The sequence below is a fragment of the Stenella coeruleoalba genome (genome assembly GCF_951394435.1).
Source record: "Stenella coeruleoalba genome assembly, chromosome: 21".
Taxonomy (NCBI): Eukaryota; Metazoa; Chordata; class Mammalia; order Artiodactyla; family Delphinidae; genus Stenella; species Stenella coeruleoalba.
Window position 1 is genome coordinate 25,815,853 of NC_137167.1, and position 26,520 is coordinate 25,842,372.

A 26,520-nucleotide genomic window follows, 5' to 3' on the forward strand; every position below is an offset into this window, starting at 1 on the left:
GCTTTGACAGCCAGCTTGACTGCGCTGTGACGTTATATCCTGTTTCAGTGTGAAACTAGCACATTCTGTCTTCCTTTAAGACCACAGACCCTGTCTTGAAGAGGAACAGAACTTGTTCATTGACGTGGACTGCAAGCATCCGGAAGCCGTCCTCACCCCAATGCCCGAAGGCTTGTCTCAGCAGCAGGTAGGATGCGCAGGGCGGATGCCCCCGTGCTTGCACCAGGACGGCTGTGCTGGCTGGGAATTACCTGCTGGCACAGACTCCCAGCCATTCCAGCCACCTGGGCTCGTCCACCGGCCTCTCCTGGTCCAGCAAGGAAGGGGTTAACCCAGCAGCGAGCCTACATATTTTGAGTATCAGCCCCAGTGTAATTGTAAAACTGCGTGGAATATCTGCATTCTTTGTGAGGGTCATTTATACTCATTCACACTGATGGGACATCTCCACAAAGGGACTAGATGTGACTGTGTAAAGGGTGTGTGTGTACATAGTGCCTGAGTCTGAGATTAAAAGATAGATTTCCAGCAGCTCACGAAGTTAGCCGAATATCGATGAATTTCTTCATCTCTGAAAATACTGTAGGTAGCAGAGGGAAGATACTCCGTGGTTTCCATTTCATTATCTTTGGGTAAAAGGAAAGGAAAGCTTCAGAAACAAGGGCGTCAGAGACAAGGGCGTACCACAGAGTTGGGGGCACTGAGGGGAGGAGTTGATGGTTTCAGGCGGGGTGTGATTTGAGTTTTTCCCACGTGGGCAGCCTGATGCAGGTCGTGGAGACTGAGAGAGATGACAGATGTTGTAAATAGATGATGTAGGTAGATAGACGTAGGTGGGTGATAGGTATACAGGGTGGTTGATAGATGCATGCATCATACACACGACACGCGTGCACAGATGTGGTGTGCAGACAGAACCACATACAAATCCTCTGTGGCAGGTTCAGAGTCTGGTAAGAAAGATGACAAGCTGCGCTGCAAAGGCCAAGGGGCTGTTAGCCGCAGGTCAGGCTGGAGGAGGAAGCTGGCTCTTGGTTGGGTTGCAGGGGGCAGCAGAGCGGGTTGAAGGTGCTAGTGAAGTGTCTGGTGTGTGGGTGCTGGGCTGTGAGAGGCCGGGCTCGTGTGCTCAGGAGGGGACACGTCAGGCAGGTGTAAAGGTCACCCCCCTCATCCTTGCATGCCCCCTGTGGAGCACATTCACAGGAGGACACCCAGGCCCAGAGGGGCCTTGTGGTCAGGTGGCATTGGGCGACGGGCAGGTCCGGGTCCGGTGCCCCCCTGGACCCCGTGTCCTCAGCTCCCTCGTGCTCCTGGGGTTGAAATGTGGCCGCGTTGCTGGCAGCGACGTGCTGATGGTTTTTTCAGGAGCAGAGAGGCTGCTCTTCGCTGCCCCCCTGCTCGCTGCCCAAGTTCCTGGCTCACCCACCTCATTTTAGCCTCACGAGTCTGAAAAAGGGCACTGATTGCTCAGAAATACTCTCGATGTTTCTGGGAGGCCTCCCCTGGGGCTCCGGGACTTGGGTCCTCTTCCCGGACGGTGTGGGGGTCACGCGGTTGGGAGACTCGCGGAGCCTCCCCAGGGGGGCCCGCGGGGGAGGGACTGTGGCCGCAGTGCAGACGCATGTAGGTGCGGGGCGTCCCCGGCCAGGCCGAGGCTTGGAGACAGCAGGGCCTGCGGGTCGGCCAGGGGACAGGGGACAAGGGAGTTTCGAGCCCGCAGGATCTCAGCAGACACACACACCTGCCAGTCAGTTTTGTCCCCCGGAGGGCCGGGTGGTGACAACGAGGGTCCCTGGTGCAGAAAGGGCACCTCTGTAGGCGCCCCCCACCCCGGCCCAGTTCCCACCCCGGGCCCCGCACTGGGGCAGGGGAAGCTCCCGCCAGGCCGCTCACTTGTACCGCCAGCGCCGTCCTCCTTCCCTTGAAACGGGGACATGGCGTCTGCGGTGTCTTCCTCGCGGCCCCACAAGACAGTGACGCGACGTGTGTGGTGGCCCTCGGCTGAAGGCGCCACGCCGGGCGCACGGCGGCCAGAGAGGGTTTGTGTTTTGGTTTCTGCGCCGCTCCCCGCAGGCTCCCTTCTTACCCCCTGGTTCACAGAGGTTGCTTTCCCCACTGGTTACTGCTTGTTCTCTGGGGAGTTTTCCATTAAAAGATTAAACCCGATGTCAGTGCTCTTTGAATTTTTTCTTCCAAAGTTGAAATAAGGTAACGTATCTGTCAGGAAAAATGCTGCGTGTGAAGCGTTCTTTACATGCCCAGTTTGGTGGGAGGAAAGCCTTTATTTCCTGGGTTGTCATTTACTTGAAAGGTGGCACTGAAGCTGAAGGATGAGGCCGGCATCCTCTGCGGTCTGGCCTCTGATCCAGGGTCCAGGCATAGGGAGGGGCTGCTGTCCTCTTCCTCCTCCTCCTCCTCGTCTCCGCCCCTCCCCTTTACCCCTCCCCTCCCCTCCCCTTTACCCCCTCCTCCTCCTCCCCCTTTTACCCCCTCCTTATCCTCTTCCTCTCGCCCCCTCCCCCTCTCCCCTCCCCCCTTTACACCCTCCTTCTCCTCCTCCATTGCTCTAATCACCTCCTGGCCCAGGCACATCTCCCGCGGGTCCCCGTGGCCTCGTAGGATCTCAGTCCAGGGCTGAGGTCTCCCTGCCGTGTTGGCTGTGCTGTCCACGCACTGAGTTTAACTGAGGGGCCGACCCGACCTGCGGGAGCCCTGGGATCTGGGGGAGATTGGGGGTTTTATTTTGTATTTTTCAGTAATACCAATTCCAGGTCCTTTGACCTGATACATTAGTGTTATCTCAGGACTTAAAAAAACATATTTAATTCCTAGGTGAGACCCCCCCGCCCAAATCCTGAAATATCCTGACCCCAGAGTTGAGACCGTGTGTGGGAATCTGAATTTTGGGAGAAGGCTGGTCCACATTTGACCATCCGCAGTTTGGGGGTGTCTGGGTCGTGGGGTGCCACCCTCGTTTCAGAGGGAGGGGTCATCGCTGCGGCCACGTGTGCTTGTGCTTTAATTCCAGACTCATCTGCCTTTTACACACATCACTTTCTTCCTTAAGTGTCCTTGAAGGTTGCTTTTTGCCTTCATTTTGTGAAGGAGCAGCCCTTTCGTAAGGAGAGGAGTCGCTCCCTTGTGGATGTCGGTGACTCGACAAGAGGCGCGCCCCCGGAGGATGTGCCTTCTGCCGCCAGGGGGCGTCGCGGTTCCTGGGATGGGGCTGCCGGGGGTGGGGTGAGGAGCAGCCTTGTCCTTTCTATGCTCCACTTGCCATTTATTGGCAAAAACAACTTTGCAAATGGTGTGTAAACTGGACAAAAGTGCCCAGTGTCGTCATTGGCCTTAAACAGGCATCTTACAGCCAGAAACTTGTGCCTGTGTGTCCTCTAGTCATGAAAACAAATCCCAAAGTGATGTCACTGTTTGAAATGCAGGCATCTCAGGTCTGAAGGAGTTTTTGCACCTGGAATTGACGTTGGTAATTTACTCTCTGCGTTCCTAGCCTTGTAGGCTTCGAATGGCCTCAAAACAAAACAAAACTATACCTCCACCTTCCAAAAGTTGTTTTTTTTAAAAAAAACTTTGGAATAATGATTTTAGATGTGTTGGTAATAGCATTCTTTGAGTCAAGACTGGAAGGTTTTTTTTCTGTGCTTAATGTATACATGAAATACCATGTAATTCCATGCTCGGCACATAAAATACAACCCGTTAATTCAGTTCATGATCGTTGGATGAGTGAATGAAATTGTTGTTAATGCCGTGATTTAATTGTGTTACTGTAGTTGTGGTTTATAATTTGAGGTTTACAAATAACAGAATTGTAGTGATGGGGAACCAACGTTCTGTGCCCATCATGGTAGGTAGTTAATGCACTAATATATTTTAAGGCCTTGGGAGTTTTCATTCATGTACTGTCTTGAAAACAAAAAACTTTTTTGTCCACAAGCCTCAACAGAAGTCACATTCATCTGTTGTGTTTTCTGAGGCAGGTTTTGACTGTTGTCTTTTCAAATTCTCAACAGGTCGTAAGAAGATACATTCTGGGCTCGGTTGTCGACAGTGAGAAGAGCTACGTGGATGCCCTCAAGAGGATTCTGGAGGTACCTAAACGCCACGTTGTATAACGGATATGTTTCGTGAACCTGTAAATTATAAAATACTCAAATTGGCAAAATTCTTAAAAGAATCTGAGAATTGTGTCTGTGTATTGACATCAAAGGTCGCCTGGTCTGTTTGGGCACAAACGTAGCTGCGCAGGTGAGTTTCTCCGCGTTCTTTCATGAACCCTGAGAAAAGCCTGGGCCGTCCTTGTGCGTTTCTGCCTCAGCAATACGAGAAGCCGCTGTCTGAGATGGAGCCCAAGATCCTGAGCGAGAGGAAGCTGAAGACGGTCTTCTACCGGGTCAAGGAGGTCCTGCAGTGCCACTGCATGTTCCAGATCGCGCTGGCCAGCCGCGTGGCCGAGTGGGACTCGGTGGAGATGATCGGAGACGTCTTCGTGGCCTCGGTAACCAAGCCGGCGTGCCCAGAGGGTCTGCGGGGCTCCCCTGGGCTCAGGGCCCCTCCCTTCTCCCACGGATGCCTCAGGGTGGGTGTCCTGCCGGCCTGAGCCCAGCTGCACCCCACAGCGCCCCGGCCGACCCTGCGGAGCTCTCCGCAGGGACCGGTCTGAGGTCGGGAAGCTGAGCACGCGTGTGCGCCCAGGGGAAGGATGTAGAGAGAAACGTCCAGAGGCTCCGGTGGAGCTGCCCCTGGAACACTTCAGACTACACACCGTCCAGCTTGGGAGGCATCACAGGCAACTTGATGATGGTTTCGTCGCCGAGTCAGGGCCCTGCTTGTGAACGGTTTTGTGGGGTTGTCGGCGTTAAGCCCTCACAGGGTCTCACCCCTCCTGGGAACCGCCTTGTGGAAAGATACCCACCTGTTTCCCTCAGCCCTGTGCTCCCTGACCTGGTGTCCCGTTGTGCGGGCGCAGCCTCCGGGCCCCGCGGTGACACAGGACGCGAGGGGACGCGAGCTGGTCCCACAGCTGCGCTGACCTTTCCCAGCAGGAGCCGCCGCAGCCCTGAGCTCCAGCGCTGGGTTGGCTACGAGCCATTTATCTTCGGCCCGTTTGTGAATCGTCCACACTGCGGACTGGCTGGTTTTCTATCTAGAGGTAGCAGAGGGATTCTGAAGTTGATTGAGGACAGCACTGTCAAGAGACAAGAGCTTGAAAGAATTTTACACTTGATCTTAGCCAAAAGGCCGAGAAGCGATTTGAAAGAATTTTAAGTGTCCGTATACTTAGAGGAGTGCTGTAATGTGATACGTGAAACCTTGTTTCTATATATTCTGTGCGTGTGCTTAACGAGGTATATAAAGTATGCTTTGAATGTAACGTGGAAAGAGAGTTCTTACTAAAATGAATTTGCATAACCCCCTTCAGTGATCTTTATGAAAAACAAAAAAGAGATATTGGACATTTACTTTTTTATTGCATTTCTGCCTATTTTATATATTAGTTTCAACTCTTAGTCCGTCCTTCTTAAAATGTTTACCTTGGGAACATTTTTTTAATGTAGAAGAAAATCTTTTTAAAAAATATATAATTTAGATGAAAGCATTTCTTCTCTAAGTGGCCCCACATCTACTTATGGGACTCGCTGTCTGTCTTCAAGAATATGTGGGATCTTAGAAGCATAAAAGGGAGTGAGGCCAATGTCTCTGCCTCTGGAAACCTTTGCGCTTTTGGGAAAAGTGGGCAGTGGACCTATGTGGCGTTGCCCCTCAGCCTGGGGAAACAGGTGTGGTCAGCTGTCCTCCCCTGGGCATCTCAAGGGGATGGTTAGGTCAGGATGCTGGGACCTCCACATGCTGAGGTGCAGGACATTCTGTCCTGTAGGTGAAATCCACAAAATGCCAGTCAGCAGGAATTTAAAGGAGGATGTCTGTAAACACCATCTTTATACGACTGTAGACTGTAGTCAGGAACATTTCTTAACTGAAACCCAAACTTGCCACAGTTTTGAGCAGGGCAGCCTTAAAGAGCATTGGCAAATAAGATCAACCAGCCATTGAAAAAACCCTAGCAAGTCTGCTTAAGAAAACAATGATCACACACAGTCATCATGAAGTTTATCCTATGAAAACATCACAGTGACCGAGCGGTTATCGTTAGCACGGGTTCCGGCCTTTTATTGTGAGCTTGGAGAGGAAGCAGTTGGATTCTGCATTACTTACATGTCTCAATTTCCTCTTGTATTGCAGTTTTCTAAGTCCATGGTGCTGGATGCGTACAGTGAATATGTGAATAATTTTAGCACAGCTGTGGCAATCCTGAAGAAAACGTGTGCTACAAAGCCTGCTTTTCTTGAATTTTTAAAGGTAGGCACTTAAACACTTTTTTGTGTGTTTTATCACCCTCTGATAACAGCTTTGATGTCAAGATACTTTGTAGTGAAATTTCACCAAACCTTCCCTCTAAATGTATCATGTTATTTATTGTGAAGATTTTAGCACCAGCAGGACCCTAGGTGTTGGATCAGGGCTGGAAAGGATGATGAAGTTTCTAGTGACAGCATAGCTCTTTGAAAATAACCTTCATTTGCACATCCTTAGACATATGTGGATAGATGGGAGGGGTCAGGAAGTGGAGATCAGACCCCGAACCAAGCGGCCAGCTGTTGCTCAGCACAGCGTTAGGAGTAACAGAAGGGGGCTTTGGAGTCGGTCGGGGGCTCCGTGGCTTCTTTGGGTCAGGCAGTGAGCAGACCCCCTAAAGATGAGCCCCTGCGGTGGGTAGGGGGGCTGCATGGTCCGCTCCTCCTCTGACATCGGGTGTCGATGGGTGACGTTGAATCAGCGAGGCTGGGACGTAAACATGCCCAGAGGGCTCTCTGCCCGTGGAACCAGGATAAAGTTCCCCTTCAGATACTGAGTCCCGGGGCCGGGCCGGGGCCGCAGTCTCATCTGCCTGAGGCTCCAGTTTGCATTATGACCTGGGACCAAAGCCTGTTCCTGTTACGTGAACTGTGTTCTTGGAAGGTTCAGCCACCTGCACAGTGAACCCTGGGGGGTGTCCTCGCCCAGGGTGAAGGCTTATTTAGGCTGAGCTATACCCTCTCATGTGATATGGTGGTTCCCACTGAGGCAGGACCCGGGTGGAGATGGCCCGTCCTTAGATCGACCCCACTCTGGAAAGCTGCAGTTGGCGCTCTGGCCTTCCCCTGTCACAGCAGGAGAAAGGAAACACGGGACGACCTAAAGTATACTTTTTCTGAGGAGTTTGTTGTGGTCCTGCTGGTGCCGACAGTAGCTGACAGGAGGCCACCGCAGCCCCACCGTCAGGCCGCCAGCCCCCGGCGGCCTAGGAAGGCAGGCCATCCAGTCCCCTGTCCTACCCCAGGCGCCTGGTGTCCACGAGGTCAAGCCGGGCTCTGGGCTCCGCACCGCGTGGCCCCTCAGCTGGAGAGAGCTGGGGACTCCTCCCCAGTTTGTAAATGGTCAGCCTGGGGCGTCCCCTCCTGCCAGAGAAGCCTCCCCTGCGGAGGGAAGGGGGCGCCTGGCCCTGGACTCCCTGCCCCCCCCGACCTCCCTTGGGGAGACTTGCCAGGACACGGACACGCCCCAGCCACACCCCGAATCTCCACGGCAGAGCGAGGGCTGAAGTGGGGAGGTTTGTCCCAATGCAGGACACGCCGCAGCAGCCGCAGGTGCTGTGCCCCAGGTGCAGGGCGGGTGCCTTTAGGGGCCCGTGCTACTCCAACTTGGGATTCTGTCACTTTCTTCTTCTTCTTTTTTTTTTTTGTAGCTGCACTTTGTTGTGATTGTAGAATCTTAGAAACTAGTTTGACTCTTAGAGTATTGAAATCAGCTCATAAATGGCTCTTAAAACATCAAAGAAAAATATTGAAGCTTTCAGTTCAGAAACCAGCCAGGGCTCGCCGCAGCCTGAATGACGTCAGCGTGCACTGGCGGTGTGTGAGGTGTAGAAGGCGTTTGGAGCAGGTTTGGAGGCAGCCTCTCCGTAGAGGGGAGCAGGGGCGAGCTCCCCCCGGGGCGGCGTCCAGGCGGGAGCCGCGAGTGCCGGCCCTTTGTCCCCCGCAGCAGTGCCAGGAGGCCAGCCCCGACCGCGTCACGCTGCACAGCCTGATGATGAAGCCCATCCAGAGGTTCCCGCAGTTCATCCTCCTGCTCCAGGTGAGGCCTCCTGCGCGATCCGGCCAGTGGTCCCGTCGTGCCGTCGTCCGTCCCTCCGTGTCCAAGCGTCTCCTCGTGGAGACGGCAGGCTCTCAGCTGCCCCCGCTCCCAGGTCGCTTACATCAGGGCAGGGCCAGGGGCGGCGAGACCCCAGCCTGCAGCTGCCGGTCCCTCTGGCCCCCACCCGTGCTGAGCTCCTCTCCTGGGCCCGTCGGGACCCCCTCGTCAGCATAGACTCTGGGGGGGTGAGAGGGACTTGTTAGGAACACCACATGCCCCTCCCCCCATCCCTCAGGAAATTCCGAGGGCTGTAGGGGCCCCGGGCCAGGGACCTGAACGGGGGCAAAGCCGAGGGAGTTTTCATTAACCACACGCGCTCGTGCCCTGGGGGAGGCGGGCTGGTCCCCAGGCAGGTAGACACAAGATGTCCAGGGTCCTGCTCTGGGGTCAGGTGTGTGCCCAGTGGGGAGGGGCAGGCCCAGAAAGCTGCCGGTCAGCCGCGGAGCCGACCCGCTGCTTGGAGAGCGGGAGCTGCGCAGAGAGATTTCCCAGGTACTCCGACCGTACGTTTTTTTAGACTAAGAATTCTCAGTTAGGTACGTGCGTTGATCTAAAGAGTAGAGCTGGCTTTGAGTGCAGACATAAAGCATCGTCGGATCAGGAAGGCCTTGCCCTGCCGTGTGACGTGCTGTCAGGCCCCCGAGACCTGGGACCCGCGTGCCTTGCGGGCTCAGGGCTCACCCTCCTTAGATGAGCGTCAGGGCGTTTGAATCGGTTATTTCCGAGGAGGGTCTGCAGTGGCCTCCGCCTCTTCCGGTTTCTCAGTGAACACTCAGCTCGTTTCTAGAGTTAAATCAGGCGACTTGTTGGCTCCCCTAGTCATTAAAAGTGATGAAAGATGAACCGTGAAACCATCCCCAGGGACAGGGAGGGTGCGTCAAAGGCCTCGAGGCCTCGCTGGGCCCGCCCGTCACACGGTTCCAAATTTTAAAACTTGGTTCTTGTAAGAAGTTTGCTCTTTCCTTTTATTTTTATTTTTACTTCCCTCTAAATGTTTCAGTTTGCTGAGCAGAAACAGATGAAAATTCTTAAAGTCCGAATCCAGTTACGATAGACTCCAGGGTTTTGGTTTAAGCACACGTCCTCGTGGACAGACGCGGCCCCTGGGCCTGGCCCTTCCCGGGTCCCTTAGAGCTTCCTGTACGGCTCGTCCCCTCCCACGCCCCCGACCCTCCAGGGCAGGAAACAGCCTTCACCCCGGCCTGATGGCGGCACAGCACCCAGACGGCTGGTCCCAGGTTTGTGTGAATGCGGTTCCCGTGGGCAGGTGTTCAGTCCTTCCTGTGGTCTGAGCACAGGCAGTTCTCAGGGGCAGGGGGCTCAGACAGAGCAGGGCCGGTTCCCAGGAGAACGCAGTCGGCGTCAGAGGGGCGGTGTCTGTACTTCTGTATTTCCGTACTTCAGAGATACCTACAGGTCCGTGTGCAGGGACCCTGCTCTGCGGGTAAGATGCTCCTGGGAGTTGGTCCTGGAGAGGAACGGGGTGGGAGATGGGCAGGTGCTTCCCTCCCGCCGAGCACCGAGCCCTGCTGCGCCCGCGTGCGCCGAGGGGGCGGCGAAGGGGGATGGCGTGGAGGGGCCTGTGCCTCTGACCCCCGGCCGCTCCCCTGCCTCTCCTCGTCTCACCACACCTGACCCTCCTTGGCTCTCGGGGCCTGTTACCTGTAGTTGCGATGACCCTATAGCCGTCCCCCAGAGCTCGGGATCAGGCTGTGGCCGTGGCTTTTCTGGGCTGCCGGTTTCCACCACGTGGTCCCCCAGGAGGCTCTGTCTTTATCCCGACTCCCGTGTTCTCCCCCGTATTGTACCCCAATAAGTAACAGCCTGGCAGCCGCCGCGCACCCCCCGTTCCTCCGCTCAGCTGTCCGTCCACGTGCGGCGCTGGTTCTGCGGATGGTGCTGGGATCCGGGCGGGCGCGACCCAGCTGCGCTGCTGGTACCAGAGCTCCTGCGAAGATGATTCATTCTGCTTGTAGGGTTTGACGTGGCTCACAGGGAAACCATCGCGTGGAGCAGTGTGTGTTGTTCATTCAGACGGGGAACATGCGATCGTTAGGCGAGTTCTTTCCAGACCGAAGAGAACAGGAAGCTTAAAAAGACAGGGCTGCTGAAGCTCCTGGGGGCGGGCGGGCCGGGTGGCCCGGGCAGGGAGGCCTTGGTCTGGCTCGCCCTCCTCTGCGAAGCCGGCAAGGTGACTGCACCCGGCGCGTAGACGTCCCCCTCGAAAGTTGACTCAGAGCCTGGAGTTGGCTCTCAACACGCTCGCGGTGCCGTTGGTGCCTGTGCTGTGCTCCTGCAGGGCCACCGCGCTCCGCACGAACCAACGGCTCAGAGCTGGGCGCTCAGGACGCAGACCCGCCGGCGGGAAGGGGACTCCGGCCGTCGGTGGGTCCACTGGTCTGGCTCACGCTGAGAACATCAGCCTGACCGTTACCAGCGAGCAGAGATTTCTGAGGTCCTGGCGAGCTCGCAGTAGGGATGGGTCCCTTCCTGGAAAATGGTGTCTTGTTTCCATTCCCATCCCCGCTTAATAAGGCAGTTTTGTTTTTGCAAAAGGAGCTTTGAACGTTCAGCCAGATTGTGACTCACTGAGTTTGTTACCCTTTCCCAGGGCTTACTTTATTCCCCAGAAGCAGCGGATGCCAGGGCCAGCCTCCGGCTGCCAGAGCCGCGGGATGCTGTCGGTGGGGGTGCGCGGTGACCGCCCGCTGCTCCCACCCCCGCATCACACGTCCGCCTCCCCTCTGCCTTGTTCCTCCTCAAGGACATGCTGAAGAACACGCCCCGAGGACACCCCGACCGGCTGCCCCTCCAGATGGCGCTGACGGAGCTCGAGACGCTGGCGGAGAAATTAAACGAGAGGAAGAGGGACGCTGATCAACGCTGCGAAATCAAACAGATCGCAAAAGCCATAAACGAGCGGTACCTGAACAAGGTGGGGAGTTTTCCTCTCTGTGCTGAGGCTGCCCTGCTTCGTGCTAATGAGCCTTCGCCCTCTGAGCCACTTATCACTAACCTCCTGGAACCTCTCGGCCAGTCCCTTGGCCCAGAGTTCTTGACTGAGGGTCCGTGGCGAGCCTCGGGGTCATGAACGCTGCACAGTGTGCACAGAGCCTTCGTAGTCTGTGCGTTTTCTCAGGAAAGGGGCTCGCAGATTGACTAGGTCCTCACATGGACCCAGGACCCCAAAAAGGTTAAGAGCCACTCTTTTAGCCGAATTTTACTCTCACAATGCAGCGTTTCATCCTAGTCCTACTTGAAGCATAGATACTCACGTGCATTCTTACTTGTATCCACGGTGCGTGGACTGGGCTGTATTTATCATGAAGAAGGGACGCAGAACACAGCATGAAAGCAGTTCCTCAGCACAGCTGTACCTCAGCTTCATATTTACAAAGCCATCTTCCTGCTACCATAATCCGGTTTCACATAGGCTTTGCCGTTTTTATCTGAAGCTCTAGTCCACAGGAAGAGGTTCATGGATATGAGCCGTGTTAAATAATTCTGTTTTGTCAGCAGGGGTACTTTCCTACTGGATACTGACATCCAGTGATGTAACTACAAGAACTTTATTGTCATATGTTTTAAGCTTCGGTTTTCCCTGATTCTCCAAAGGATTTGTCCAGGAATTTTTACAGGCAGAAAATTCCCTTCGCTGATATTCTCGAGGTGGCCCATGTTGTTTAAAATCCTGCTTCCCTATGGTACCCGAATGTCTGGGAACCCCTGACAGTCCGAGGGCCCTCAGAGGTGACGCATTGCTTACCGTTGCGCTGGTGAGGTTGCAGCCTCATCCCCGTGAGGTCGGCCGGCCCGTGTGGACGTCTGGGCCAAGGACTCCGGATTTCCTTCTGGGCTGAACGGCTAAAATAAGTTCTGTATGACCTATGTCACTTTACTAGTAAATATGAAGCCTCTTTCCAGAGAACCCAGAGTCCTTTGTTTGGCCCAGAGAAGTAAAACATGGCAAACCATGAGCAGTCAGGAGGTTTTCTTCAGTTTGCTGTCCTTGGGAAAAGTAAAATCCCAGACGTTCCCGGTTGATACGGCGTCCTAAGTAACAGAAAGGTTGGGGCGACCGTCTGTAAGGATCGGAGCGTGTATTCCGAGGAGTCACTGAAAGAGAGAGAGCACATTGGGTGATGGGTGAAAACCAGCGGAGCCCTCGTGGCTGCGTGAGCATCTCATAGCTAGAGAAACTGCTCACGTCAGGAAGTTAGATCCCCGCCACTGTAGATTCCTTAAAAAAAAGCCACTTTTTGAACTCTATACCATACGTGCATGAAGCGTGATTGGGAATATAAGGATTATCTGTAGAGAAAAAAGAATCTATAAAACCTTGACGTTGTCTGCTTGTGTATTTTGCCAGGCTTCATTCTCATTGTTCTTCTTTTTCTCGGTGGTCTTTGAACGTCCAGCTTCTCAGCAGCGGGAGTCGCTACCTCGTCCGCTCCGACGACGTGGTAGAAACCGTCTACAACGACCGGGGGGAGATCGTGAAAACCAAGGAGCGCCGGCTCTTCATGCTGAATGACGTGCTCATGTGCGCCACGGTCAGCGCCCGGTAGGTCAGCGCCCGGCAGGTCAGCGCCCGGCAGGTCAGCACCCAGTAGGTCAGCGCCCAGCAGGTCAGCACCCGGTAGGTCAGTGCCCGGTAGGTCAGCATCCAGTAGGTCAGCGCCCAGTAGGTCAGCGTCCAGTAAGATGCATGGCCCCGTGGGGAGCTCTGTGGTCACAGGCAGTCTGTGTCTCGGTGAGCGGATGCCTTCGCTTCCCCTTCACTCTGGGCAGATGTGTATGCAGAGCTCAGCCTCTCATCCTGTGACTTGCATGGGTCCAGGGAGGGTCCCCGACTCACTGCTGGTGGAGCTGAGGGGCGCGTGGGTGGGTTTTCTCTGTAAACGTCAGGCAGATGTCAGAGCTGGAAACTGAACCAAACTCTGTTTCTAGCCATCCTGAATCAGCTATGGTTCCTGTCCGTATCATCGTTCAAATCCTTTCTCATTAGTTGCTTCTCTATAAACATGTTTTTGATGGTTTTTCTTATAAAATTTGGGTATATTGGGCTTCCCTGCTGGCGCAGTGGTTGAGAGTCCGCCTGCCGGTGCAGGGGACACGGGTTCATGCCCCAGTCCGGGAAGATCCCACATGCCGCAGAGCGGCTGGGCCTGTGAGCCATGGCTGCTGGGTCTGCGTGTCCGGAGCCTGTGCTCCGCAACGGGAGAGGCCACAACAGTGAGAGGCCCGCGTACCACAAAAAAAAGAAAAAAAAAAAGAAAAAAAATTGGGTATATTTATACTCTCTGAAAACCCACTGTGGAACCGCGTGGTCAGTCCTGGTGGGAACGCCAGAAGCACCCAAGCCCGCAGTTCAGAGGCGTCTCTCTTGAGTCTCCAGGGGATGAGGCGTCCCGTGACTGACTCCTTGGCTGTGCCTGACACGAGGGTTTCTGCCCCTTGCAGCACCTCCCATGACAGCGGTGCCCTGACATCGACCGGCCAGAGGTATTTGTTGAAGTGGAGCGTCCCTCTCGGGCACGTGGAAGTGATAGAATACGGCGGCGGCGAGGGCGCGGGGGAGAATGGCAGGGGTCCCGTGGTGCCCGCGCCCGAGAGCCTGGCAGTGGTGGCCGGCGCCAAGCCAAGTGAGTGATGCGTCTCGGACGCGCTTGCAGGTCTGGGGCCGCCCTGGCTCTGATGTAACCTGCTCGGTCCTGAGCCCCTCACCGTGTCAGGAGACCTGGTTAAGACGGTAAATCTGTCGGGTGACACGGTCCTAGAGCCTGTGCTTATTAACATTGGCTGGCGCACGTGGACACACGTCCAGCCGGGAGGCTCCTCTCTGAGCCTGTCCCGGTCGGGGTCCGGGGGCGGGGGCCCTGCCCTTGGGATGCATTCCATCTTCCTGGTTCGCGTCCTGTCCTGCGCTTCCCGCCAGCAGCTGCGGCGGGGGCCCTGCTCTCTCCAGAGGGTGCATTGAGTGGATGCAGAGAAGGTCCCAGAGAGCGTGGGCCTGGGTGGTGCTCTCAGCTCTGCCACCCCTTCCCCCTCGGTCTCCACGGAGGTGGTGCCCGCCTGTGCCTTTCACAGAGAATCGGGGGAAGAGGGTCCCGGCGCTTGCCCAACAGTCTTATAACACAGTTATTGTTACTCAACGGTCTGAAGATTCTAGATTTTGAACTTGGTGTCATAATCATTACTTTCTTCTTCTGTTTTCTTTTTGTTTTGCTTTGTTTTTATCCAAGTAAAGCCTGGCTAAATTTACTCACTCACTGGCCTTGGCCCCTGAATTGTGGAGCACTTAGAGTACAGTGAATGGGAACTTTCCATAAATTGTTTTATATATAAAATGAGCCTTTATGTTTAAATTTATAATACTAAAAATAAGTGTGTCAGGGCTTCCCTGGTGGCGCAGTGGTTGAGAGTCCGCCTGCTGATGCAGGGGACGCGGGTTCGTGCCCCGGTCCGGGAAGATCCCACATGCCGTGGAGCGGCTGGGCCCGTGAGCCACGGCCGCTGAGCCTGCGCGTCCGGAGCCTGTGTTCCGCGACCTTTTAGACTGTGTTGTTTCTGACACGGTCAGAAGGAGGCTGCTTTTGAAAGATGCAGCTTTTCTGAGCGAACATGCACGTTCATTTGGGTTTACAGGAACAGGTCACGGTGACTGTTGGGTCCCATCTGATGGGGCATCTCTTTTATTGTTTGTTCTTCTTCTTCGCCTGATGTTAACAGTCTTGCGGTTTGGTGGTCTGCTTGGGATGCTAGTTCCTTGAGCATGTGCTCCTAAACTCCTGAATTGCTGATGAAAAAATCATGCTCCTGTTTAAATAACATGCATACCGTCTCAACTAACAATCGAAATACCAAACGGTATCACAGACTTTTGTAAGGAGGGACCAGCTGAGGAGTGGTTTTGGGAGGGGGACAGAGTGGGAAAGGGCGGGAGGGAGAAGCGGTCTCCCAGTTGACTTGATTGATTAAAAGTTTACCTAGTAAGAGCAACGTGAAGATTTTGTGTGTTAAATGTTCTTAAAAATCCGTTTAAATTACTCGGAAGTATAGCAAATCCTATTTATGTCTCGGTTTTGTGAACAAAAATAATGCCTTTGTGTGTATTACAATGGAAGCAATCCCAAGGCGGATTTGTGGTCAAGATTGCCTCATTGTGCTCAGGTCTCCAAGGATGCCTTCGCTCCATGAAGTAGATGCTGTGTTACAGGGAACACTGCGTTCTCACGTTCAACTTCTAATTTATGGTTCGTACTGAGCCAACTTAGAATAAGATTCAAGTCAGCAGTATTGAAAAGCAGAAAGCAGGATGACTTAATTTGTAAAATATTACACGCGAGAAAGAACCTGGACTGTTTCCTGCTGCATTTGAGCCCTAGACCTTATCTCGCGCTCCTGTCAGCTATGGCCCTAGATGTTATCTCGAGCTCCTGTCAGCTATGGCCCTAGATGTTATCTCGAGCTCCTGTCAGCTATGGCCCTAGATGTTATCTCGAGCTCCTGTCAGCTATGGCCCTAGATGTTATCATCTCAAGCTCCTGTCAGCTGTGGCCCTACATGTTATCTCGCGCTCCTGTCAGCTATGGCCCTAGATGTTATCTCGCGCTCCTGTCAGCTATGGCCCTAGATGTTATCTCGAGCTCCTGCCAGCTATGGCCCTAGATATTATCTATCTCGAGCTCCTGTCAGCTATGGCCCTGGATGTTATCTCGAGCTCCTGTCAGCTATGGCCCTACATGTTATCATCTCGAGCTCCTGCCAGCTATGGCCCTAGATATTATCTATCTCGAGCTCCTGTCAGCTATGGCCCTGGATGTTATCTCGAGCTCCTGTCAGCTATGGCCCTACATGTTATCATCTCGAGCTCCTGCCAGCTATGGCCCTAGATATTATCTATCTCGAGCTCCTGTCAGCTATGGCCCTAGATATTATCTATCTCGAGCTCCTGTCAGCTATGGCCCTGGATGTTATCTCGAGCTCCTGTCAGCTGTGGCCCTACATGTTATCATCTCGAGCTCCTGCCAGCTATGGCCCTAGATGTTATTTCACGCTCCTGTCAGCTATGGCCCTAGATGTTATCTCGAGCTCCTGTCAGCTATGGCCCTGGATGTTATCTCGAGCTCCTGTCAGCTATGGCCCTACATGTTATCATCTCGAGCTCCTGTCAGCTATGGCCCTAGATGTTATTTCACGCTCCTGTCAGCTATGGCCCTAGATGTTATCTCGAGCTCCTGTCAGCTATGGCCCTGGATGTTATCTCGAGCTCCTGTCAGCTATGGCCCTGGACGTTATCTCGAGCTCCTGTCACCTGTGGCAAATGCAGATACGTAATCCTCATTGTCTGTCGAAAGAAAATGTCACTCTGTAGGGTACATCTTTTTCTTCATTCTGAGTTTAAGGAGAACTTTGCTTCCAGGTTATCTAGCTGCTCACTCTGGCTTTACAACTGGTGATACTGCTAAGTCCTTAAAGGCAGGACCGAGACCACTGAGTGGTCCGCAGATAGACCTCAAGACCTGAGAAGTTGCTGTAGAATCGGGGACCCTGGATCCATCTCCATCCAAGGATCCTCTTACTCTTATGGTTTCCATTACATGTGTGGTCGGACGCCAGGAGAACAAAGGCTAAGGTCAGAGGAGCAAAACAAAACAGTTGCTGGTAACGCAGTAGAATTTCTGTCTCTTGGGATGAAGGAGAGCAGAGTGCAGGGGATTGGTAATGTTTAGGCAATGCTGGCTTCTCGAGGAGAAAGAATGAAGGTGCCCATTCGTCCCTTAGCAGGTCTGTGTCATCAGCAGGTTGTGACAGTGGGAGTTTGACTGGCTGGTGTCTTGGTGCAGGTATCCAGGTGGGGAGACTCCCGGGGAGGACATGTTCTCGGTCCAGCTGTCCTGGGAAGGGCGCTTTGCAGAGCCACTGCCCATGCTGGTGTTCACGTTGTCCAAAACTCTATTAATAGTCTTAGATACATGTTACTTCTTAACTTTTTATTTTATTTTGGAGTGTAGTTGATTAACAGTCTAATGTTGTGTTAGTTTCAGGTGTACAGCAAAGTGATACAGTTATACATATATCTATTCTTTTTCAAGTTCTTTTCCCTGTAAGATTTAACCTTATAGGTTATTACAAAATATTGAATATAGTTCCCTGTGCTACACAGTAGGTCCTTGTTGGTCGTCTATTTTAAATATAGCAGTGTGCACATGTCAATCCCAGACTCCCTAACTATCCTTCCCCCCGATTCTTTCCCTCTGGTTGACCTAGAGATTTGTCATACTGAGTGAAGTAAGTCAGAGAAAGACAAATATCATATGATATCACTTATATGCGGAACCCAGAAAAAAATGATACAGATGAACGCAATTCACCAGCGTTAAGTGCAGGGTGTTACCAGTCGAGGTGCCAAGTGGACAGACAGTGCGGGGGGCGGGCGGGGGACAGGATGCTCTGGGTACCGAGTCTGGAGATCAGGGGCAATGCTGGCAGAGATGCAGTCAGCGCCGTGGGCGCAGATGTTTGCCTGGGATCCTGGTTTAGCGCGTGCCTCTGTAGTTTCCTCATCCTTAAAGTGGGTTTAATTTTTAGCTCTGAGCTGTGAAAGGGGAGTGTGGAGTAGATGGTTTTCAAAATGCCTTCTAGATTAAAAAAAAATGGTTTTTAACGAACTAAAGTTTGCTAATTCTGAATGTGCTGGAAGACGGGACTCAAGCCCCATCAGCTAAGTTAGAAGTCCTGTTCCCCGTTGATATTCATGTGACTGTTCTGCTGTTTGAACGACTCTGTTCTGAAGCTCAGTGCTGCAAGATTGGGTCTGTTACTCAGCGGCGGAGACAGCGTGACCCCTGCTGCGTGCCTTTGCTTTGCACCCTCCGTGTCCTTGAGTTGTGACGCGTGATGGCCTTAAACGTTTCCCTCTAGTGCAGGGCCCTGCAAGCTGGGCTCCCTGGGTTGGTTTAAGCTGCCAACCCCCGGAACTGACTTTGCAAAATTCTGTGCTAATAGCGTCTTATTTTCACCCTGCTCCACGCTTTCTCAGGAGGTGGGTTTATGAGAAAATAAATTTCCCTTTTGCTAGAAATAAGGTGACGCTGTAGAGTGTTTTCTTCATTTAGTTCCCACAGTGGGCCCTAAAGCGCCCCCAGTTTGCAAGGAATTGTACCAGGTGGGCGCCGTGGAAGGTGTGAGGGGCCGTGGCCACAGTGCCGGCTCCGCAGGGGCCTTGGGGGGATGAGCTGCCGGACCCTCAGAGAGTCACGTACACAGGAAGGAGAAACCTTCACCACCCAGCAACAAACGCTTCCCAAGGAGAGGTTCCTGAGACATTTCAACAGGTGAGAAGCAGCTAGATCTGGTTTCAAGGGAAGCACTTTTTCATGTGCAAATACTGATACATGCCGTCTTGTAAAAATCGTACCCATCGCTCTCCACTTCGTTACTTAACCCTTAAAATGGGCAGTAAAAGCCAGACGCGTAGCTGGGCCTCTTTGTCTCACAGTGAGACACACTGTAGGGGCACAGGACCGGCCTGGGCTCTGGGGCGCTGAGCGGCTGGACCAGCGTCCAGCTGTGGAGCTTTCCTGTCGTGGGGCAGGGACGCAGGCCAGGGAGAGCCGTGGTGGACATGGCGCTGACGTGCGTGTCGGCGGTGGTCTTCCCTGTGCCCCCCGCCCCTGCCGGCAGCCTGCAGGGGCACAGATGGCAGTTCCAGGGAGCCAGGCGCCCCTGTTTGGAAATGGGGCCCTCGTTTGCCATCAGGAACTTTGCAGAGAGAATGGAAGGCCAGCCTGACAGTGTCTCTTCCCATCCTGAAGCATTTACGGCGTGTCCCCTGTAGGCTGAAATCTAACACAGGTGCCCAGATCCCTGCTATCTGGCTGTGAAGGGGGAAGCGGGGCAGTGGGTACAGCAGCTCAGGAACGAGGGAGGGGGCTACTGCCATGATTAAAAGTAAGCTGGAGGCTTCCCTGGTGGCGCAGTGGTTGAGAGTCCGCCTGCTGATGCAGGGCACGCAGGTTCGTGCCCCGGTCCGGGAAGATCCCATGTGCCGCGGAGTGGCTGGGCCCGTGAGCCACGGCCGCTGAGCCTGTGCGTCCGGAGCCTGTGCTCCGCAACGGGAGAGGCCACAACAGTGAGAGGCCCGCGTACCGCAAAAAAAAAAAGAAAATGTAAGCTGGAAGAGGGACTTTCCTGGCGGTCCAGTGGTTGAGACTTCGCCTTCCAATGCCGGGGGAGCGGGTTCGATCCCCAGTCCGGGAGCTAAGATCCCACATGCCTCCTCGGCCAAAAAACCAAAACATAAAACAGAAGCAACATTGTAACAAATTCAATAAAGACTTTAAAAGTGGTCCACATCCAAAAAAAAAAAATCTTAAAAAAAAAAGCCGGAAGAGCCCTAAGCATCCTTACACTCCAGGGAGCAGCATCTGGGCAGGGGGTGCGGGGGACGGAGCCCCTCTGGGGACGCAGGGAGGGTCTCCACAGCCAAGTGCAGAGGCCGGGGTGGGAGAAGGGCAGATAAAACCGAAGACCGGAGAAGTGAGCCCAGCTGAAGACAAAGTGTGAAGAATAAACATGAAGCAGGTGCTCAGGGGCAGGGAGGAGGTGCTCTTCATGATACAAACAGAAGTGAAACCTGCATGAGGTTGGCTGTAATCTTGCACGTGAGGCCAGCTCTGAGGCAGACGGAGGGGCCCTGGACCCAGGGTCCAGGGCCGGAGCTGATGCTCGCTCTGCAGGGCGTCAAGCTTTCTTTCGGCTGCAGATGCGACTTTGGGTCGACTCCATTCTGGAAGGAAAAGGAGGGAAAGTTCCCTGTTAGACCCGGGCTCCTTTGTAGGCACCAGCCTCGCCATCAGAGGAAGCAGAGAAGTGTGTTCCCCATGCGGAAGCAGCTGCCCAAGAGGGACAGGGTGCTCGGCGGGGGCTGGCCTGCCGGGCAGAGGCCACCGCGCAGTCCAGGCGGGAGGGTGGGAGAGAGGCTCCCACAGAAGTGTGCGTATCCGGTCGCCAGACTGTGCCCTGAAGATGTGTAATTTTTAACAGTCCGTTCTTCCTCGGTAAAAAAAAAGTCCTTGATTTGTAAGATATCAAACTTTTCTGAATGAAAGGAAAGTTCTGGAAAGGAGAGCTTGTCCCGAGGCCTGCTGACTGCTGGGTGGGGCAGGTCTGCCTCTCTCGTTCAGTGGGGTGTTTACTCAGCCCCCGCCCTGCATCCCTCTCGCCACCCCAGAACCACCCACTGTCTCTGGGTTGGATTCCGTTTGCAGTGTCTCCGTACCCCGTTTACTCCTCCTTGCCGCGCCTCCTGCCTGGAGACCCCCGGGCCCGGACTCTCCCACCACCCCGGTGGCTGGTGTGACGCAGGGGCCTCGGCCTCAGAGCTGCAGCCGGTCCACACCCGCCGGGGCCTGAGTCCGCACCACGGGGAGTCTCTGGGCAGTGTTGCTGTTTCCTTGGCCACATGGACTCCACTTAGCTTTCAAACCCTGAATTTTCAAGCCAAACTGCAGGGGTTTCCATGGAGACGGGCGCAGTGAGAAGCCGTCTGCTCCCAGAAACCCAGGGTGCTGGGCATTGTGACCAGATGGTAGGAAGTCCACCCAACAAAAATCTTGATTTGCAGATCTGTTGTTTATATGAATGTAGCCAGAAAAAGAGATTCTTTCCTAAACTGAAAGTAACGTTTGGGAAAAGAACGACGGCTCTTTGTTCTGTCTTGTGTGACTTGAGTGGATGCTGTGGTGTTTCGTGCGCGTCCTCCGGGTTCATTAGCATCTTACTCGCTGTTTGTGGGTTTGTGTCCCCAGCGTGCCCTTCCATAAAGCATCTCTGACGCTCACCACACGTGTGAACTTTGAGATGTTTTCACGTTGGGTAAAGGCAGAGAAACTCTTTCTGCCCAATAAGGAAGATTCTCTAACCCGCCAGGAAAAGTCCTCTTCTCCCTCTGGGGATGGGGTGACTCAGGCAGCGTTGGTTTTATCCTTGATGAGATAGGATGGGGCTGGTGGGGCCTCGTGAACGCAGCTTTAAGGAGGAACCAGGCCCAGTCCTGTGACCTCCCGTTTCCTGTCCTTCCCCGTCTCCAGAGCCTGTCCCGGGCGCCTGCTGACCTCTCTGCTCCAACACGTGACTCTAGACCACCCTGGACGCTGGGCCTCGTCCTCCCCGGCTCCCACCCCGCCCTCCCTCTGCTTGGACAGGCTGGGCCTGTCGGGTCCCAGCTGCCGGGTGGTGGACGGCATCAGTCCAGTGTGTCGGGTTGGCAGGAGGCTCCTGGTGACCCAGGAGTCCGAGTGTGGCAGCCCTGGGGCTGCCCGAGCCCTTCTTGTTTTCACACCGAGGACCATCCGCCCACCTCCAGGGCGTCCCTGTGTGTTCAGAAGGTGCACAGAGGAATCTGCCCTTTCCTTCCTTCCTTCCTTTTCTTTCTTGTTCTGCCATCTCTGTCTGAACCTTGCACTTTACTTATTCTCTGATAAAGAGTAAAGAGGCTTTACAGGTACCTATTCATTTATGATGCTCTTGGTTACAGACACAGAAGGCAGAGCTCTAAATCAGCTCCAAATCTCTGCACTGTCCCCCCTGGGATGGCTGCTCACACAGGGCTTCCAGATGACTCCACCGGTCAGGCAAGAGTTACACTGAGGTGCGTAGAAAGTCACCATCCTCACCATCCACCCACTTCACTCCCGAAACCCTCCAGTAGCTTCAGAACTCTTTGTGTGCTAACCGTTTGCTTAATGTCCCCCAGACTTAGATCATTTGGCTAAGCGATCAGCCCGAGTCAGCAGTGGGTGCTGTTCTCGCGGGCGCTGGGAGCCTGTGCACCCACCCAGCTCATTGCAGGCCTCCTCTCCATCCTTTTAGAAAAGCGTTTAGAGAAGACTCACTGGGGCGCTCAGGTTGGCGTTGGGAAGAGCGCGGTTGTTGAAACTTTGGTTGCGATTAAAGGTCATTTCTAGAGACCAGGGATCTTTTACTAATAGTGATTACATCAACGGTGCTTTAAAAATACAAATTGTGATACATCCGATGGACTAATTCACCAGCGTCCTTCAAAAATGTCAAGGTCGTGAGAGAGAGATGGCCTGAGGCACTGACCTAGCAGACTGGAGGAGACTTATGGAGGTGTGACAGCTTCATGCGTCGTGGGACCCGCCTTCGCGTTCCTGGAAAACTGGCCTCCGTGGGGAAGCCAGTGAGGTCTGAGTAGAGCCCGCGCTGGTTGGAGTTGCTGCAGCAATGGGAATTCCTGCTTTGCACGATGCCTCTGTGGTTCTGCAAGGTTAACATCCAAGACCTGGTCCAGGGAACTCTGTGCTGTTGCAGCTTTTCTGTAAAGTCTAAAATTATGTCAAAATGAAAGGTCGGAAAGGGAAAAGCATCTACTTACTTGAAAACGTTCACTTTTAGAAAAATCTGGATGAACAAGACTCCCTTCTTGTGTCTCCTTCCTCAAGCCCCGGCGTGAACACGCCTGAGATTTGTGCTTTTTGTTGTCTTGTTTTGCAGACAGAGTTTACATGGGGCCGGGGCAGCTGTATCAAGATTTACAAAACTTGCTGCATGACTTAAATGTCATCGGTCAAATCACTCAACTGGTTGGAAACCTCAAAGGAAACTATCAGGTGACAGTCGAAGCCACTTGGCTTCAAATTCTCTTTTAATTTCTAAGTCGTTGTCAGCACGTGACCCCACCCTCCTGGTTCTGTCAAAAGCAAGAACTGATGTTACTTTAAGAATCCATCTGATTGTGTATTTTCTCCTATTTCGGAGAAGGTGAAGCGCTTTTGGTGTAACTTTTGTTCATCCGGAGGCTGACTTGAGCGTCAGTTCTCTTAGGAATGTCCCAGCACCACGTGACCCACCTCCCAAAGGTGCTTTCTTCCTGATCCGATGAGTGTTACTGGTCTCCCTGGGTTTTTCATGTCTCGGCATCCCTTTTTTTCTCTCCCTCGGGATGGTCCCGTCTTATTAACACCTTTACGTGTGCTTGTGCATCTCCTTCCTAGAATTTGAACCAGTCGGTAGCCCACGATTGGACCTCGGGTTTACAGAGGCTTATTCTGAAGAAGGAAGAGGAGATCAGAGCGGCCGACTGCTGTCGGATCCAGTTACAGCTCCCGGGGAAACAGGACAAGTCAGTAAACGTCGGAAGGGAGCCTCCGGGCCAGCACCGAAAATGGGGCCCTTTGTCATGACGTGCATGTCTTCGCGGTTTGGGGATTATATCGGAGGGGCAGGCCCCGTGATTGGGTTTCACAGGACGGAGCCCACTGCGTGGAGTGCAGTGTCTTTTCTTCTCCCCGGCAGGTGCGGCCGGCCGACTTTCTTCACTGCCGTGTTCAATACCTTCACCGCCGCCATCAAGGAGTCCTGGATCAACAACCTGCACATGGCCAAGCTCGCCCTCGGTAAGAGCCGGTTGATCTCAGCTAAATGAGGCATGTTCGAACCAGACACAATGCCCGTTCCTCTTCTGTGATGAAATGCACGCCCGAGAGGACGAGGTCACGGCTGAGAAGTAAACCTTACAACAGGTTCACCCATTCACCTGAAAGAATGTTTCCACGTGGGAAAAATCAACCCTAGTGCAGCGATTTTTAAGACGTTTGTGTTATAAGTTAAGGGTTGTAGGGGAAAAAACCCTCACTTTTATTATAACAAAACATTAATATGAGTTGAGATGGTTCAACACAAGTGAAAGTCCTCTGAGTGTGTGGCCTGTGAGGCAGGACCCAGTCCCGGGTCTGGTCCACAGGATGAGAAGGTGATGTCTCGTCTCAGCCTGTTTCCTCACCCCTCACCTGTGAAATAAAACACAGGAGTGGACCGAATTGTCCCTGAAGACCCTCTAAGCACGAAAAATAAGTCCTGTGGTTCTATCAGAGGTGGGAGTGACTCTGATTATTTTCTTGTCCCTACGTCCCTTTAGCCTTGCCTTCTTTTGATCTGTGTAGCGAACATTTAGATAGATGGGTGGGTGGGATAAGATACCTGGATGTTATTTACACACACACAGGTCTGTTACTCAGGACACGGGGATGTCCTGCGTCCATGTGTGTGTAAAACTCTCATTCAGGTGCAAAACAATCCGAAATGTTAACCGAAAATAAAATACGGAAGAGAAATAGGCCTTGTGATCTGAGGCAGGTGGCAGGAGGGCCATCCGGGCTGGCCTGTGATCCTCGGAACAGGGCTCCCTCCCTCCCTGAATGACTCAGTGGTTTATCAGGCCAGCTTCGGGGTGACCCCGTGAACAAGGACACGGATAGGCTCTGAGGATAAGCTCCCGTTTATCTTCAGATGCGTCACGTTTTCAAAGCTGAGATGGATGACTTGCTTTGTAGTAAAACATTTCTTGATTTCGTCGTACTTTCTTGTCCCATGGTTTTGTGCCATGTTAGAAAACTTCTCACTCTGTCCGTGGTGTTTGAATCTAAACATCTCAGCTAGTTTGAAAAAGGGACAGAGGAAAACAGACCAGACCCAGGCGGTTTGCGCTTTGATGGTTTGCAGTGCCCCCGCCCCCAGCCGATGGCTGGTCCACAAGGCGGGAACGGGGCGGTGGGCGTCCGTTAGACTCAGGGCAGAGCGCTTACCTCATAAAGCCGCAAGTCTGCAACCTCCCCCGTGAGAAGAGGCTGTGCTGTTTTCCAGAAGGAAAACCCTCAGTTCTCCAGTCTTACCCAAAGTAGGGGCCAGACTCTCCCCCTGCCCCCGGGCCTGTGCTCGTTGCCCACCTCTGTTCCCTTCCCCCGGCGCGGGCACAGAGGAAGAGAACCACCTGGGCTGGTTCTACGTGGAGGACGACGGGAATCAGATCAAGAAGGAGAGGCACCCCCTCCTCGTGGGACACATGCCCGTGACGGTGGCCAAGCAGCAGGAGTTCAAGGTGACGGGCGGCGGGCGGTTACCAGGAAGGGGCGCCGGGGCAGCCTTGGGCGTGGCCCCTCTGGGGCCCGTTTGTGTAGAAGTCGTTTAGGAGGGTGGTGGTCTGAAGCCAGAGGCTGCTTACCCGGAGCCGGAGCCGGTGCTGGGCCTTCCTCCGAGGCCCCGCGCTCAGGCCCCGCGGCTCAGGTCCGGCAGCTCCGTGCCCGTCGCTGGGCGGCTCGGCTTCCACGTGGTCATAATTGGAGACCTTCCGGTGGCCCGAGGCATGGTGCCCGCTCTTGGCTGAAGCAGACCCCGTCTGCGGGTGGCGTTTTGTCGGTGTCCCTGTGCAGTGGACCCAAGCACTGCGGCCGGTGTCCACACAGACTGCAGAGACGCGTGGGTGTGTCTTTCTTTAAGAAACGCATTATCCTTTCTCACTTTGGTCTCTGGCCGACACTCAGTCCTGGAACCCGGGCTTCCCTGGAGCTCCCTCAGCTGATGGGGACCATTCCCGCTGGCAGAACCTGCTCCCCGGGAGAGGCAAGGGCCCTGTCGGTGTGGCCTCAACCCAGAGCTGCAGCTGCCCGGGGCACACTTAGGTGTTGCTTCTAAAAAGCAAATTTCTGAGACTCGTACATCGATCTTTCCCTCTCTTAGCCTTTGGAGTTGCCGTGGTTTATGTCAGAACGCTGTCATCCCTGTGAGACGTGCCCTCTGGCCTCCTCTGAGTCCCATTTGAAATTCGGGCCTTTGATTTTTTTCTCCCCTTTAGATCGAATGTGCCGTTTATAATCCTGAGCCTTACCTAAATAATGAGAATCAGCCAGACTCGTTTTCCACGGCTCATGGTTTCCTATGGGTAAGATGCTTTTGTTTGTTTTTTGTTTGTTTGTTTTTGCGGTACGCGGGCCTCTCACTGCTGTGGCCTCTCCCGTTGCGGAGCACAGGCTCCGGACACGCAGGCTCAGCGGCCATGGCTCACGGGCGCAGCCGCTCCGCGGCATGTGGGATCCTCCCGGACCGGGGCACAAACCCGTGTCCCCTGCATCGGCAGGCGGACTCTCAACCACTGCGCCACCAGGGAAGCCCCTTTTTGTTTGTTTTTAATGCAAGTTCATGAATAATCCATGTCCACAGCTAATGAGATGAGAAATGGCAGAGTTGAGTGGTCTGATAGCTCGTTGTGGCTGGTGTGTCCCAAATTGTGTCTATAAACATGGGGGACACAAACAGGAAAGGGGGCTGATCACTTTTGGAAAAGGTGTCGAGTTCTAAGGCATTAAAACATTTCTCTCTTTTCTTTTTCCTGTAAAACTTAACCAGATTAAATTCAGTCCAAAGTCCATGAACTAATAGAAGCATTGGAATATTTTTTCAGTT

At 53.8% G+C, this 26,520-nt stretch overlaps 1 protein-coding gene across 5 annotated transcripts in view; it reads left to right on the top strand.

Moving 5' to 3' along the window:
* The window catches only part of ARHGEF10 (Rho guanine nucleotide exchange factor 10), an 88,664-nt gene that overhangs the window by 38,907 nt on the left and 23,237 nt on the right, over positions 1-26,520 (top strand). For all 5 annotated transcript variants that reach the window (XM_079909424.1, XM_079909427.1, XM_079909425.1 and 2 more), the window contains 13 exons: positions 81-187; positions 4,032-4,109; positions 4,337-4,516; positions 6,262-6,378; positions 8,101-8,193; positions 11,018-11,188; positions 12,672-12,817; positions 13,717-13,898; positions 22,777-22,892; positions 23,277-23,404; positions 23,578-23,678; positions 25,038-25,159; positions 25,913-25,999. In XM_079909424.1, the coding sequence (XP_079765550.1) occupies positions 81-187; positions 4,032-4,109; positions 4,337-4,516; positions 6,262-6,378; positions 8,101-8,193; positions 11,018-11,188; positions 12,672-12,817; positions 13,717-13,898; positions 22,777-22,892; positions 23,277-23,404; positions 23,578-23,678; positions 25,038-25,159; positions 25,913-25,999 (1,628 nt within the window). The remainder of the gene's footprint in view (positions 1-80; positions 188-4,031; positions 4,110-4,336; positions 4,517-6,261; positions 6,379-8,100; positions 8,194-11,017; positions 11,189-12,671; positions 12,818-13,716; positions 13,899-22,776; positions 22,893-23,276; positions 23,405-23,577; positions 23,679-25,037; positions 25,160-25,912; positions 26,000-26,520) is intronic.